The sequence below is a fragment of the Trachemys scripta genome, chromosome 1 (assembly GCF_013100865.1).
Source record: "Trachemys scripta elegans isolate TJP31775 chromosome 1, CAS_Tse_1.0, whole genome shotgun sequence".
NCBI lineage: Eukaryota > Metazoa > Chordata > Testudines > Emydidae > Trachemys > Trachemys scripta.
Window position 1 is genome coordinate 301,442,181 of NC_048298.1, and position 16,253 is coordinate 301,458,433.

General features: G+C 41.2%; 1 protein-coding gene across 2 annotated transcripts in view; it reads left to right on the plus strand.

The window, feature by feature from the left end:
- FLT1 (fms related receptor tyrosine kinase 1) overlaps positions 1 to 16,253 on the plus strand; it is a 145,557-nt gene that overhangs the window by 44,971 nt on the left and 84,333 nt on the right. For both annotated transcript variants that reach the window (XM_034758694.1, XM_034758695.1), the window contains exons 8-10: positions 89 to 206; positions 2,697 to 2,866; positions 3,472 to 3,631. In XM_034758694.1, coding sequence (XP_034614585.1) covers positions 89 to 206; positions 2,697 to 2,866; positions 3,472 to 3,631 — 448 coding nt within the window. The remainder of the gene's footprint in view (positions 1 to 88; positions 207 to 2,696; positions 2,867 to 3,471; positions 3,632 to 16,253) is intronic.

Sequence of the window (16,253 nt, forward strand, 5' to 3'; positions counted from 1 at the left end):
CATATGTCTTATTGTCTGAAATAAGTATAAAGCCTGATTGAGAATCAGTATCTTAACTATGTTGTATTTTGTTTTTTTTTTTTTTAAGATAAAACATTTATTACTTTGAAACACCGAAGGAAAAGTGTGCTTGAGGCTGTAGCTGGCAGAAAATCCTATCGGCTGTCAATGAAAGTGAAAGCATTTCCCTCACCAGAGGTTGTATGGTAGGATTACAGTTACTTCCACATAGATAAAGGAACTACCTCTTGGGTGGGAAAATAACACCTTTGCTCAGGTTTAATGATTTGATTTCCTCATAAAAAATGGAAATAAGATACCCTGATATGGAAATAAATGATTATAATATTTAGCAGTTTTATTGCACATTCCATCAGAGGATTTCAGAGTACTCACAAATATTAATTAATTAGGCCCTGATGCAGCAAAGCACCTGAGCGTGTGCTTAACTTCAAGCACACAAGTAGACCCATTGACTTCAGTGAAGCTCCTCCCGAGGTTAAAGTTAATTACATGCTTTGCTGGGCCTAAATCCTCACAACATACCCGTGAGTTAGGAAAATAGTATCCCCATTTTACACATGGAGAAGGGGAGGCCCAGAGAGGGTAGGCGACTTGCCCAAAGTCACACAGGATATCTGTGGCAGATGTGGGACTAGAATCCAGCTCTCCTGACACTGTCTTGACCACAAGACCATCTTTCTTCAGATCAGCCAGGGAGAATATTGGAAAGAAATAAAAACTTTAATTAAAATTAATGACTGGGTTGAAAAAATCAGCCTTATAAAGTATTACTAGAGGTTGGCTTAGTTTTCTGGTGGACTGTAGTTTCTATACCTAATTTAGTGACTTGAGGGTTTTTTTGTTTTTGTTTTTTGGCTCAAATGCACTATATTAAGAAATCTTTTAAGAAGTTTTTTGAATTTGTCCAAGCACCTTTATATCAAACAATGTTATCTATTCATGATCTCCATTATTTTTTGTTTAAATAATTTTAAATGGCAATAGCTTTGGCTTGATTCATTACACTTTAACAAAGGGTGTGTGACAAGACTGATTAGAAAAACAATCCATAAATACATGAACAGCGTGAGTTCATAGTACTCTCAGCCAGAATTTATTTTTGCTTCAAACATTGTGTTTTGTTTTAATCTCCCCCATTGCGTTTGCCACTCCAAATGGAAAATTTAAAATATATATATATATGAAACTGGTATAAGCCATTATTAAATCTTTTGCATTTCTAGTTAGTGGTTTGATTTCTTGACTGTCCATATAGAAACAGAAATGCAGAGGGAAACCAAAAGTTCTAAACATACAGTCACTAAACAGATAAGATTTCCATTGCCCATGGAAAGACTGGGCAATGGACATTTAGGACCTACCCTAAATGTTTCTTAGAACATGATAGCTTAGTAGTGCGTCCAACAATTTAGTGAACTAAGTCACCATTATAGAAAAAATTATTTGTACTCTATTGATAATACATCAATCTTACTACAAGCTACATCAAGCTATGGAAGAACTGTTGATGCCAGCTATAAAACTTTGAAAACAATATTCTATTTAGAAATGACTCTACTTTCTATTGTTTTTAAAGATATCTGCATGAATTCAGGATATCTGGTTCTTAAAATTTCACAATCCAGTTGCTCTTTTCCCATCTGAAATCACGGTCATGTTTGTGATGTCACAGCTGTTTACTCAGGAAAGTTTTATGATGTCATAAAGAAAGGGTTTGGGACTGAGTCATGCAGCTTTTACTCATAAGAGTATTCTATTGACTTCACCTTCACTTTATTTATGTGGGTAAAGAGTGAAGGATTGGTCCTGATGACATAAAATTAGGAATAAGCAGCTGGAGAGCTTGGACTCTCCATTTTCATACAAACATAGATATTAAAAAATAGATTTGACCAGTTAAAAGTTGGAGAGGTCTGTTAGATCATATTGATATTAACACATAGAATTTTCATTGTCAAAGTACTTTATAAATATTTTACAAAGGCCCACATTTTAAAATTATTTAGGTAGTGCTGTGCTGAGTGTTTCAATGCCTGACTGATCTCATTTTCAAAAGGGATTTAGTCACTTAAGAGTCTAAATTCCATCTGCATATGGGATTTAGACTCCTAAGTGCCTAAATCCCTTTTGAAAATGGGATTTTGGCTCAGTTTGGGGTTGTGACGCTGAGGGCAGCAATGCTTAAATACCCTAACAGATCTGGGCCTAAATCTAGAGAGCTCTAGTCCCTGCAAGTGATGGATATGCCACTGATAAAGCATATACCAGACATTAAACAGATATAACTTAGAGAATTTTTTCACTTCAAGGTCCCAGAAACAAAGACAAGGTTTTCATCTCGAGGCCAAAAGACCAAAAACATCAAGACACTTGATCACGGCCTTGGATAGACCAAGAGACTACCTACACTTGACCAGAGCTACTATACTTAAGCCTAGTCAAAAGGTCAAGAGAAGAGACACAAGATGAAGGAATATAGGCTACTTAAGCAACATTATTTCTCAAAATGCTGTTTTCCATGTGATTTCCTCTGACCATTAAAGTGCAAACTTGGTCTGCCATAGATGCTCATAGCTTAAAACATTTCAACATGAGGATGTTCCCATTCTAGCATATAGTTACTCTGAAAAACACCATTTTCATAATAATACGTTATAATGTTCTTTTAACAGGTTAAAAGATGGGTTACCCGCTGCTGAAAAGTGTGCCCGCTATGTGGTTAAAGACTATTCATTAATCATCAGAGATGTTGCTGAAGAGGATGCAGGGAATTATACTATAACACTGAGTATACGACAGTGGAACTTGTATAAGAACCTAACAGTCACACTCATTGTAAATGGTAAGTTTGCAGGATGGTATCTACTGGGGGGGAGGGATAGCTCAGTGGTTTGTGCATTGGCCTGCTAAACCCAGGGTTGTGAGTTCAATCCTTGAGGGGGCCACTTAGGGATCTGGGGCAAAATCAGTACTTGGTCCTGCTAGTGAAGGCAGGGGGCTGGACTCAATGACCTTTCAAGGTCCCTTCCAGTTCTAGGAGATGGGATACCTCCATTAATTTAGTTATTAAACTCATTGAAGCGCCAGATTCTCAGCTAGCGCTTGATCCTGTTTTAGTCAAGTCAATGGAAAATTTCCTGTTGACTTGTTGGAAGTAAGGTCAAGCTCCTGGTGTAGATTGGCAGAGCTAGACTGAAGCCAATGGAAGTGCATTGATCTATACCAGGTTGGGGTCTGCCTTCCACAGTTACATTTTTTTTGCATTACTTAAGTATTTTTAATGCCTACGCATCTCACTGTACTTTTCCCCATTGGTGTTGTTTCAGTTCCCAAGGGGGGTTCAGTTTCCTAACTTCCCACTCTGCAGGATGATTTTACTTACATGACGATAGGGTGCAGTAGAAACTCAGCTCCTTCTGACTTCTGTTCTATTTACGCATTTTACAGTGAAACCCCAGATTTATGAAAAAGCAGTGTCGTCATTTCCTGATCCCAATCTCTACCTACTGGGCAGCAAGCAAGTGCTGACTTGCACTGTTTATGGTATTCCTCAGCCTACAATTACATGGATATGGCATCCTTGTAGACAAAATCATTCCAAAGCAAGGTAGGTAGACAAAATCATTCCAAAGCTTGTTTACCTGTTCCGCCCCCACGCTACAATGATCAAAAACTTCTTTTTTTACAGTTATAAAGCTTGCAATTACAGCAGAGAAATCAGCAGAGTTTGTATGATTTTTTTATCGCTGTCTTTTGAATTTTAACACATCTGGGCAAAATGCAATTTCTTATGCAAAATATGCCAGAAGTGGCACCTTCTGCATCATTACTTTACAGTCAGGGGCGGCTCTATGTTTTTTGCCACCCCAAGCATGGCAGTCAGGTGGCCTTCGGCGGCGTTTCTGTGATCTGCCAGTCCTGCGGCTTCGGCGTACCCGCTGCTGAATTGCCGCCGAAACCGCGGGTCTGGCGGACCTCCCGCAGGCATGCTGCCAAAGGCTGCTTGACTGCTGCCCTCACAGTGACGGGCAGGCCGCCCCCCGCGGCTTGCCGCCCCAGGCACGCGCTTGCTGCGCTGGTGCCTGGAGCCGCCCCTGTTTACAGTTGTAGGTAGAGCTGATGGTACAAACTATTAGTGCTGTATATAGTACACTTCTAATCATGCATGCAATGTCCACAGGAGATAGTATTTAGAAAGCAAATGTACTCTACAATACGTTCTCTGTAAGGCTTCTCTTATAAATTCCTGTTACAACAGATGAGTTCCCCTTTCTTCTTGAAATTCAAAAGGAATAATCTTCAGGATATTTTGGATTCTAAAAGAACAAAGGCAAATATACCTTCCGATACTCCAGTAGATCGAAATATCATAAATCCACACATGCCCAGCTCTTACCTCATTGTACGTTAGCAGTGTAAAACCTAACACCATCATAAAGACTCGTGTGATATTGAAGCTCAGCGAATCTTTTGTATTCAAATCCCCTTCCCGAGCTTTGTTTTCTTTTATGACTAGTTTGAACACTGACTCATTTTGTGAAAACATGGCCTAACTCATAAAGTCTAACAGATTCTTAACTAAAAATCCTTGACACAAACAATAGAATAATAACTACTAATGAAGGGTGCAATCCTTCAAGATGCTAAGCAATTACTGCCAATTACCTTTAAATTGCCGCTAGAGCCCCAGGTGGCTCAGGTCAGGCAGCGCGGATGGGCTGGCTGGGGGATGCTGATCCCCAGCCCCGCCCCTTCTTCCCAAGGCCCCTCCCCTTCCGGGGGTGGGTGGGGCAGAGTCGGCCCATGTACCAGTAAGAGTTCAATTTTACTTTCACCCCTGATTGTACCTTTCTTTAAGATTATGCAAATGAGAATCATTTGCTGTACTATTCTCACCAATAGGTGGCACCAGAAATCTCTACATGTGCTTTAGTAAGGAAAAGTTGCAGTTCTCCATTTCACCAACAGTATTTCCTATATTTGTTACATAAGAAGTACCACTTTCAAAACAATAATTAAATTTGATCTTTTTACTTGTAGGTAAGGCGTAGGTTAGAAGAAATTACAATGGCCTTTTCACTGAGGAGTCCCTGGTGAAAGCCATATAGACTACGACATTGGATCCTTTTATTTGACCTAAAAGTTTAAACATTTTTTCATATTTTTATTTAAAATATTGGGTGGAATTCATACAAGATTTGGTTCTTCTTGCTCGGGAATCAGAGTGATGTTCTGTGCCTGTGAAACATCTCTCTCTCTTCACAAACACAGAACTGCACTACTATATAGTAGATCATATAATGAGAAATAAAATTTAATAACTTCTAAACCACTGAAGACTCAGTTAATGAGATGAGTAGAAATGAGCTTTAACATGTGATCAAAGGATAAAAGCAACAAATTAAATATCAATCATTGGCTCTATTTCAAGTTTGTCTCCAGATCTGTTTCAAATGTGCCTTCAAAATCGTTTTGTTGCGATTCTCTTTTAATACTCCCCTTTCCTCCTTTTAGCCCTCATAACAAATAAAAATATAGATGCTCCATTTTTAATACTTCACATACTACTTACTCCCTTTGAAATACATGGTGAAAGTTAGTCGTCAGATAAAGACATAGACTCCTAAATAATTGGGGGCCCCTTGCTCCAGGGAGGAGTAACCTGGCACAGCTTACTTCCCCCTCTGTGCCAGCTCAGTTGTACTGCCTGGTGCACTGGAAAGGCAGAGCCATGTCTTCACACACTCGCCACCCTCCTGCCCAGGAGAGTGATTAGTGGCCCTGTGGCAACTGCTCTCTCCCTTGCACAAAGACTAGCAATGCAGGTAGCCTGGGTAGGGGAGTAAGGAGGTAGATTATGCCCCTTTACTCTCCTCTGTGGGCACATACAATAGCTCCAAACTGAGCTTTTAGTGTGTTGCCTCCCACTACCGATGCATCACAAGTGATGCCAGTGGCATACTGCATCTTCCACAGGTCCTTGGTCCTGTGGCAAAGTTGCTGCCCCAATACACCCCCTCCGGGCTGGCTCTAGCATTGCAGCAGCTTTTGCCTCAGTTTCTCCCACTGTCCTTTTGCCACCTGGCTGTGTGGCCAGACCACTTTATAAAGCCCTACCCCTTCCAGGGCCATAGAGACCTGTATCAAAGTCCAACAGAAATACTCAAAACAATTGAATCTTCAGCCCCGCTGCTCAGCAGGCTGCCTTTGCTCACAGGTGGGCATTGACTGCTATACTTTGTCCCCAGGCTTAGTCCCAGCTCCTGTGCCTCTAACAACCCACTGCCCAGGGGCAGGCACATTCCTCCTCCCACTCAGGGGTTCAGACAGTCTGCTGCTCCTCAGGGTTCCTGCCTCCCGTCAGGCTTCCAGCTCACCCTGTCTCCTTTTCTCTCCTTTCTCAGCCAGCTTTCAGGGCTGCTTCTCAGAGAGGGGGAACAATCCAGCTCCTCTCCCCAGCTAGGCTCACCCAACTCTTCATGAGTATCCCTAGCTTTCCACCAGCGGGGTCTAATAACTAAGTTGAGCCACCTCATCTCCAGCTGTTCAGGAGAAGCTCTGTCTGGGGTTTGGGAGTGGGATGGGTGAACTGTCACAGGCTGAACCCTTAAGGGCCAGCCAGCTTGTGACAGGCCGCAGTTAAGGAATGCACGTAAGCATGTGTTCTGTCCCACTGACTTTCACTGGGACTTATGGCTGTGCTTAAATTCATGCATGTGCTTCAGTACTTTCTTGACAAGAGATGTTTTCCTGAATTTTGTCTTTCCTATGCTGCCCCATAACACATGGGCACTCTCCTTGAGCTGATCCATAAGGCCATGACCCTTTCCTCTTTTTAGGCCTTTAAAACCCACATTAGTGTGCTATCTATTAAAAAAGTAGCTAGGTGTTAATTGCTAGACCCAGAGACCTTTGGGGATTATTGATGTTTGGAAGGGAGGGAAGCAGTGTTGATTGTAAGTTTTATCCTTCTTCCTGCTCTGTGACTTTTGCTTGTCTTCTCAAATTGTGAGCTCTTTTGGGCAGGCCATATGTCATACTCTGTATTTAGACAGTGCATAGCATATTGTAGGTCCTACCAAAATACAAGTGAGATAAAATAATAACAGTTTATGTTAAGTGTGTGCATGGAATTTTGAAGTCCACTTCTCCCCACTTTCCCTTCTGCAGCATGAGAATCCCAGCTGACATTGCAAGGGACAATTGTCCAGAAAGGCTGGGATTCTGGAAGTTGTTATATCCCCTGTCAGGGGAGAATCGAATATGCATTCCTGGTGAGTTTTAGGATGTATATAGCACATGACAAAACACTAAACATTCAGTTGTCAAAACGAGGGTTGTCAAGTGATTAAAAAAATTAATTGCGATTAATTGCATTGTTAAACAATAATAGAATACCATTTATATAAATAGTTTTGGATGTTTTCTACATTTTCAAATATATTAATTTCAATTACAACACAGAATACAAAGTGTAAAGTGCTCACTTCATATTTATTTTTGATTACAAGTAATTGCACTGTAAAAACAAAACAAAATAGTATTTTTTTCAATTCACCTAATACAAGTACTGTAGTGCAATCTCTTTATAGTGAAAGTTGAACTTACAAATGTAGAATTATGTAAAAAAACTGCATTCAAAAATTAAACAATGTAAAACTTTAGAGCCTGCAAGTCTACTCAGTCCTACTTCTTGTTCTGCCAATTGCTCAGACAAACAAGTGTGTTTACATTTGCAGGAGATAATGCTGCCCACTACTTGTTTAGAATGACACCTGAAAGTGAGAATAGGTGTTTTCATGGCACTGTTGTAGCCAGTGTCGCAAGATATTTACATGCCAGATGCGCTAAAGATTCATGTGTCCCTTCATGCTTCAACTACCATTCCAGGGGACATGTGTCCATGCTGATGATGGGTTCTGCTCGATAACAATCCAAAGCAGTGAGGACCAACGCAGGTTCATTTTCATTATCTGAGTCAGATGCCACCAGCAGAAGGTTAATTTTCATTTTTGGTGGTTCGGATTCTGCCATTTCTGCATTGGAATGTTGCTCTTTTAAGACTTCTGAAAGCATGCTGCACACCTCGTCCCTCTCAGATTTTGGAAGGCACTTCAAATTCTTAAACCTTCGGTCAGTGCTGTAGCTATCTTTAGAAATCTCACATTGTACCTTCTTTGCATTTTGTCAGATCTGCAGTGAAAGTGTTCTTAAAACGAACAACATGTGTTGGGTTATCATCCGAGACTACTATAACATGAAATATATGGCAAAATGCGGGTAAAATAGAGCAGGGGACATACAATTGTCCCCCAAAGAGTTCAGTCACAAATTTAATTAATGCATTATTTTTTAACGAGCATCATCAACATGGAAGCATGTCCTCTGGAATGGTGGCCGAAGCATGAAGTGGCCTATAAATGTTTAGCTTATCTGGCACATAAAGACCGTGCAATTCCAACTACAAAAGTGCCATGAAAACATCTGTTCTCACTTTCTGGGGACATTGTAAATAAGAAGAGGGCAGCATTATCTCCTGTAAATATAAACAAACTTGTTTGTCTTCGCGATTGGCAGAACAAGAAGTAGGACTGAGTGGACTCATAGGTGCTGACGTTTTACATCGTTTTGTTTTTGAGTGCAGTTATGTAACAACAAAAAATCTACATTTGTAAGTTGCACTTTCACCACAAACTGATTGCACTGCAGTACTTGTATGAGGTGAATTGAAAAATACTTCTTTCTTTTGTTTATCATTTTACAGTGCAAATATTTGTAATCAAAAATAATGTACACTTTGATTTCAATTACAACACAGAATACAATATATATGAAAATGTAGAAAAAAATCCAAAATATTTCATAAATTTCAATTGGTATTCTCTTGTTTAACAGTGTGATTAAAACTGCAATTAATCGTGATTATTTTTTTAATCATGATTTATTTTTTTGAGTTAATAGTGTGAGTTAACTGTGATTAATCGACAGCCCTAGTCAAAACCTCTCTGTGAAGTAGGTCAGAATTACTATATTTAGTTTGGAAACTGCAGTACAGAAAGATTTTCAGACTTCAGATGTATAAGGGTAGGTACTGAGCTCCAGAGTTTGCCATCTACGTAAAATTGGCCTGATTTTCAAAGATTGTGACCACTGACATCTCTCCCGTGGAAGCTACAGGTGTTCCCCTTCTCTGGATTTAACTGCCTAACTTTAGGTACCCAAGTGCTCTTAGTGCCAGCTTTGTGTAGTTAGATCTGCCAGTGCCTGTTTATATGTACAGATGTGAAGATTTGCACACTCCACTTGATAAACCCACAATTATTTGTACTGCAGCGGTTACTATAGCCCCAATCAGGGATCAGGGCCCCATTTCGGTAGGAGCCTCCATACATATAATAAAAAAACAGTCCCTCCCTCCAAGAACTTATAGTCTGAGCCCAATTTCTGCAAAGATTTCTGCATATGATTAACTTTACCCAATGTGAGTAATGCCATTGAAATCAGTGGAACTACTCACAGTGCGACATTAAACACATGCTTACGTTTTTGCAGGATCGCGGCATAAAGGTACATTAATGGAAACCACTTGAAAATGTGGCTATTTCTTTAAATCTTTGTTCCCTCAGTATTTCTCTAGTTGAAATCTAAAATGTACTGCAGTGTAGTCCTTGGATTCTGTGTATTTTTTTAAGATCATGCAGATACATTGATACTATGTGATTAATCATGCAATGAACTTAAGTAACTTCACCTTTGTCAATTATGTGGGCAACAGGATGGCTACATTTAAGCCTGTTTCCATAGTTTCCTGATGGAAAATTAAAGAATGGGATTTTTAAAAACTGTTCTAACATTGCTCAACACGTTTGTCTTTATGGAATCGAGGGGGACAAATAGTGTAATTAAAATGTCCCTGTTTTTGCCCTACTCTGCTCAGATTAACTCATTTGCTACTAAATACCTTTTTCTTATATATTTTTCAAATTTCTGGTGGGATTTTGTCCCCCCCAAAATACTAGACAAGGAAAGACCCATCTGGGGATAAGAGAAAAGGTTGTTTTTAAAGCTCACCCAAAACTAATGGGTTCGCAGAGAATGCAAATGAATGGAGAGAATAAAATGAGAATAAAACCAGAGGGAAGTAAAGTAATGACTGTGTGTTAATATCCTATAGCTAGATCGGCCACAGCTCATATACAGCTACGGACTTCATCTTTTATTTGCTAGCTAGCCAGCATTAGATGTATTGGGGAGAATCCTCAAAAAAGTTATTCAGTGAAGGTCGGAAAAGGCAGAGCAATCCCAACAGTACAAATCATTTTCCCCAGCGTATTTATACCAAACCTGAGTTGTCACCTCTAGTCTCATTTTCTCTAGAGTCTGAATCTCCTCTGTCAGATTCAGGGCCAAAGGTCCATGGCTTCAGGGAAGCCATGCTGGTGTACATCAGCCGAGCTTCTGGCCCTCCTTCTCCACAAGTCTCATTCTGGGTGGAATGAAACAGGTGCCATAAGCAGTGGTGTGCAGAACGTTTGCTGTGGGAGGTCCGTTCAAATCAATGGGAGTCATGCCTTGAAGCTTTAGAGGTTAGCTTCTCAGTGTGGAACACCTGCTCAAAATGACTGATCCTGCAATCTGCCCTGCAGATTTGTGTTTGTCTTAAAATAGTCTGGGCAGAGGTTGCCAAGGAAGGCACAGTGGGATATTGATATTGTTCAGTACAATCACTGGTTTCCTCAGCACTGACACAGTGTTATTCTTTGGGCGTTTCTATCTCTGGACAGTTCCACGTTGATCGTGGACAGCTGAAGCGATATCCTCATCATGTTCTGACTGAGCTTCAATTGATTTGACCCTTCTGAACCTGTAAACACACACAGCACTGGAATGTTATCTTGGACGGTTTAGCTCCCTCTCCCCCTACCCTTCCATTATGTTTAGACTCAAACAAACTGAATACCAAGTGAGTAGCCTACGCCAGCTCCCCAGAGAGCAACTCTGCAAACACAGCAACATTATTATGTTGAATTAGTTTTGTTTCTTTGAATGCTGGTTACTGTTTTGGAGGTATCTACAAAATATTAGGCACTGGGGATATTGGGGCCTGATTCTTCTCTCTTACACCACTTTTACCCTGGTTGTAGGTCCATTGTGTTCAGTGGAGTTACTGCTGATTTAATACAGAATAAGTAAAAAGGTTAGGACCTCTGAGTGAAATTCTCATCCCTGCTCTGGCTCCTTTACACCAGGTAAAAGGGCCAGAACAGCATAAAAGGGGCCCTAAAAGACCCAGATCTGGCACTTCCCTCACTTGCAGGAATTGAGACAGATAGCCATAGGCTGTACTGAGAGAACACCCTCATAAGCCCTAAGCACACATTCTTTCCCATCGACTTTGGAAAAATGCAATAATAAAGGATTGAGGGTCTTGTGCCTGCCCATAGAGATAATCCATTTGGGATTCCCAGCATATTCACTACTGTTGAGACTATGGGCAGGAAAAGCTAGGGCTCTTTGATGAAAATAAGAAAGCTCAGGTGCAACAAAGGAGAGCTGTGTGTGATTGCCAGTGGATGGGATGATCTGGGTTAATGGATGGCAGAGGAGTGGATTGACCCTATTCAGTTATTATAGCCATTTTAAAAGGTAGTCTTTGTAAAAAAGCAATCAGAGAATTCATGATACTCAGCACCAAACTGCAGAAAAGGGCATCAGTACTATAGAAAAAACATAGACTAAGGATAAGAGAGGTTAGTTTAGTTGGAAATTGGCCTGAACTAAAATCCTGGATCAGAACAGCCCGAGAGTCTTCAATATCTGAACACGAATCCTATCTGCATTTTGCAGTGGCCCTTTTCTATATAATGATTTGCCTGGAAACCTCCCTTCCAAAGCATCCCCTGAATGCGAGAGTGATCGCACTTTTGCGCTTTGAGCTCATTTCTACATAGATGGCCCTCCTACACCACAGTGGCGGGCACTTTCCAGAGACAAAGAGATGTGAGCAGCTCACACCCAGGCAGAAGCTTAGAGTTTGCATTTAGAACGGCCTACGTACAGAAGGCCTGATCCTGCCCTCATGGAAATAAGTGGCCAAACTCCCACCAACTTCAATGGGACTGGGAGCAGGCCCTGTGTGCAGAACCAGTCTAATTGCATTTGTACATTGTTTATGTCGGTACACTCATACAGGATTGAAAGGCAGAGTCATTAGGATGGGCTTGGATAGATTACTGGCGGAAATTAGGGTTGGAACGTCGGTGAGGTATGTAAAATTAACAAGTAAAGAACAAATGTTAATTGGGCTTAATTAGAAATGTACTGAAGCACCCAAATTTAATTGTGGCTGTCTGCAACCATGGATGCCCATTAGTTTGTCCACAGTGTCTGTGTGGTGTTCTGTTCCCTGTGCCACCTTCTATTTTCAGGAAGGGAAGGCTGAGTCTTATGGTAAAAGTAGGTCAGATCAACAGGTAGTTCAAGAATGCCTTTGTTTAATTTGACACATGGCCAGGTCCTCAGCTGGTCTAATTTTACATCAGCTGAGGATCTGGCTGATGGATTCTATGGGTCTGATTCTCATTTACACAAAGGCGCCTTTATGCTACTCTGATAGCCTAAAGTAGGCTTAGCGTGGGTGTAAATATATTTTTTTCCCCACTTAAATGCATCTTTACATTGGCAAAGCTGTGTAAAGGGAACTAAGTGGAAATGAGCCCCCGGGTCTATATTCTTCACTCATCTTTTTTAAAACGTGTCCCCATACCTGCGATGGTGTGTCGGTCTGCACGTAGCACGTGCAGAGAACTGAAATTCCCATGAAAGAATCTTAAATCAAGTAAAGAGAGTGAGAAAGAGCCTCCCAACTGAAATATTTTCAGCATTGCTTCACACTGAACAAATGAGCAAATAAAGCAGGTCATCCTATACTGTAGGCTTCCATTGTGAGCCAAAAATTGATGTTCACTAATGAGCAGCCACTTCTGTCCTGTGGAAATTACTAGAAAAGTGCCCCTGATACTTTATGTGCATCTTGCAAAATAGTCCTTTCAAATATTTTACCTATAAAATGCCCTGAGAATAAGACCGATGTATTTGTCAAACACAGATTTGCTTGTTTTTGTATATCGAGGCTTGGGATAGTTTGCCATTGTCTGTCCTCCTTGTAATGATACAGTAAATGTGTCAAACAATTATTTCTGATGACTCTACTGTGCATATTGTAAATGCTATCAAAGGCTTCATTATGTGCTTTAAATGAACCAAAAGCTCGATCGTTCAAATTTCAGCAGTACTAGATTTAAAATAGCTCTTAATCATAGTTTCTCAAGTCTAATAAAAGAATGCTTAAGCACAAGATACAAGATGTTGCCAAGGACTTTTTTTTTTTTTAATTAGAGATGGATCAAACCAAACTGGTTTAAAACATAAGAAAATATAACAATGTCCCAGACATCCCAGAGGACTGTTACTTACTGTAATTAAACTATAATGAAAATGCATTTGGCTATTGTGCAAATAATATTGTGAATAAACAGTGTCCTTTCAAAAGTTCAACCAGCTGAAAATACTGGACCACATTGAAGAGGATTCCCCAAGTTAGAGATAGGTGCTAACTCTGGAACACACCGAATCTTTAAAACCAGTGGGACTCCTAAACTATCCACCACTCCTGCATTGCTGAAGTCAATGGAAGCTTTGCCATTTGCATAAATGGTTGCAGGATCAGACGGTGTATGTGCTTAAATAGAATTATTAATGCATTTATCATTATATTTCATTATATAAGCAAGCGTTTCTCAAAATATAGTGTTAACAGTCTTACGCCTTTGTTTTTATTCCCTCTCCCCCTTTACATAGCAGTTTGCTTTTATCCTATGTCTGTCAGTATTTTTTCCACACCCTTTTCCCTGTTTTCCTTCTCCCCTCTAAATATTTCCCTCTGTTCAATCTCCTCCTTTCTCGGGCCTCTCTTTGGGGCTGGCTTTCCCCTCCTCCTACATCCAGTGCCACAATTGACTCAAAGTTGCCCTAAGTCCTCTGCCCAAAGCAGTGCTGAGCGTGGACCACCTGGCAGGGCATTAGCAGTGGCTCTTTGTCTCCATTACCGCTCAGCTGTTCACTGGCGAATGGAATTGACATTGTCTGGTAAGCAGTACAGGGAGGGAATTGCTGTATAGAGCTATGTATCTCCAACCAGGACAACTGGAGCATTGGAGAGTGATTCCAGTATCCTCCTTAAACCTTGAGTCAACATTGCCCTGAATTACAGCTCTGTTTAGGGATAATATTAGGAACCCATAGGTTGTTTGGGTGAAGGTGAGACAACTGTGCCATGCCAGATAATTTGGAGAAGTGTAGTGTAGGAGGAAGAGGCTCTCCTCTTCCTGGACAACAATAAGCTTGCTCCTATATAACAGTTTTTTTGTGAGGATGGAGATTTCATGATGATCTGGGTCCTGGAAGGATGCAGATACAGGGTGCTGCATCAGGATCTAAGTGGGGTCTTTTGACTGTATTCTTGACTGAGAAAAATGTTCTGTTTGAGTAGAGAAAGTAGACTAGTGTAGCAGGCACTGAACAACATCTGCCTGTGTTCTCTTGGAAACCCTGAGCTTGGACTGTGCATCCAAATCAGAGATTTGAGAATTGAGAATAAAAGGGAGTCAGATTGCACAATTTGCTCCTATTATCTTTATGGTCCTTCCATTTAGCCTTCTGACTTCTCAGAAGTCCTGATACTTGAGCGTGTCCTTTCCTCCTCCACTAAATGAAACGTTAAAACCAATCTCTGGTGCAACAGTAAGGAAAGACATTTCAGCTGTTAGCTCTGTTGTTATGCTTTGAGCAACATCTCCGGAGCTCCAGCCAATGCTCATCTCAGCTATGGGAAAGGTAGGGGAATTGGCCCTCTCTCAGAGTCCGAGAGGGAAAGTGAGAGGCTGAGTCCCAGTGATTGTACAGGAGATCTGAGTGATTAGCATCTAGCAGAGGGAGGAAAGGAGGTGGAGGACCAGGAAGGAAGGAAGGAAGGATTGGCTGAAACAAAATCTTATTCTGAGTTTGTAAGAACTGCTGAGCAGTGTGCAGCAGGAAGCAGAGTGTCAAGAAGCAAAATGCAATTAGCCAATAACAAAAACCAAGGTATAATAATCCCATGTCACCTTAATGACCAGAGAAATGGATGCACTGTCACTTTCCTGGTGGGCCACTGGTCTCACAAGCTGCAAAGCAATTGAAAGAGAACTCATTCTTTCAGCAACCATTTGCCAAGTCATCTGCATGATCTACTATTGTAGGACACTTAATTACATAGATTAATGTATCTCTCATGGATAAGATAGCCAGGAAAAAAAGTAGGGTGACTAAAGGGTTTATGACAGTCATGAGAAGAATGTGGGCAATTTAGTTGAGGTGGGAATGTCATTCCTGGTTTCTGACACATCTGACTTTTCTTTTCATTCCATGCCCCAGACAAATTTCCTGAGCATACTGGGAACTCTTAAGATGATAATGTTTTGTTTGAGAAAATTCAGGACAACCAGTCTTCAGTAGCAGTCCCAGCAAATAGTTCAGGACCAGTTGTAGTGCTTGAAACTGTGACCATGAAAAGAGAACAGCTTGTATAGTCCAGCTACCCATGGTTAATAATAAGAAAGACTGCTGTTCATGAGAAGTAACGAGGATCTATACCAGGAAAAAGGGAGCCAGAGTTAAAGCATGGGACCTGGGACACCTGGGTGCTCACAAAGAACATACACTGTTCCCCTCCTCCTCTCCCCTCCCCCCACTACCCACCTGAGCAGAGAGATTGAAAAGAAACTTCTGTCTTGATCCTACATACAAGTGGCAGAGTCCAAGGGAATGGTCACTAAGCAGTCCCTTGCTCCCCTGCTGCTCATTAAGGCAAAACTTTTCAGCACGGCTTTTAGGGTCTTTGGCCAAGGGTCTCCCATTTCTGTTCGTGCTGAGGGGGGTTTGAACGACTCCAACGAGTGGTGCTGGTTGGTAGAGATCAGCAGTTGGTTACCATCTGCAAACTGGCAGGTGTCAAATCTGACATGAGCTTGTGATGTCTGATCAGCTTCCAGTGGGCAGGCATTGACATCACAAACACTACCTCCTCAGCTGGCCCTGACTGGCACCTGGGACAGCCCCAGCAGAGAGGCCAAGGACCAGCGAGAGTGAAGAGTGACATACCTTCTCATCTCCAGGTCAGATCTGAGGCA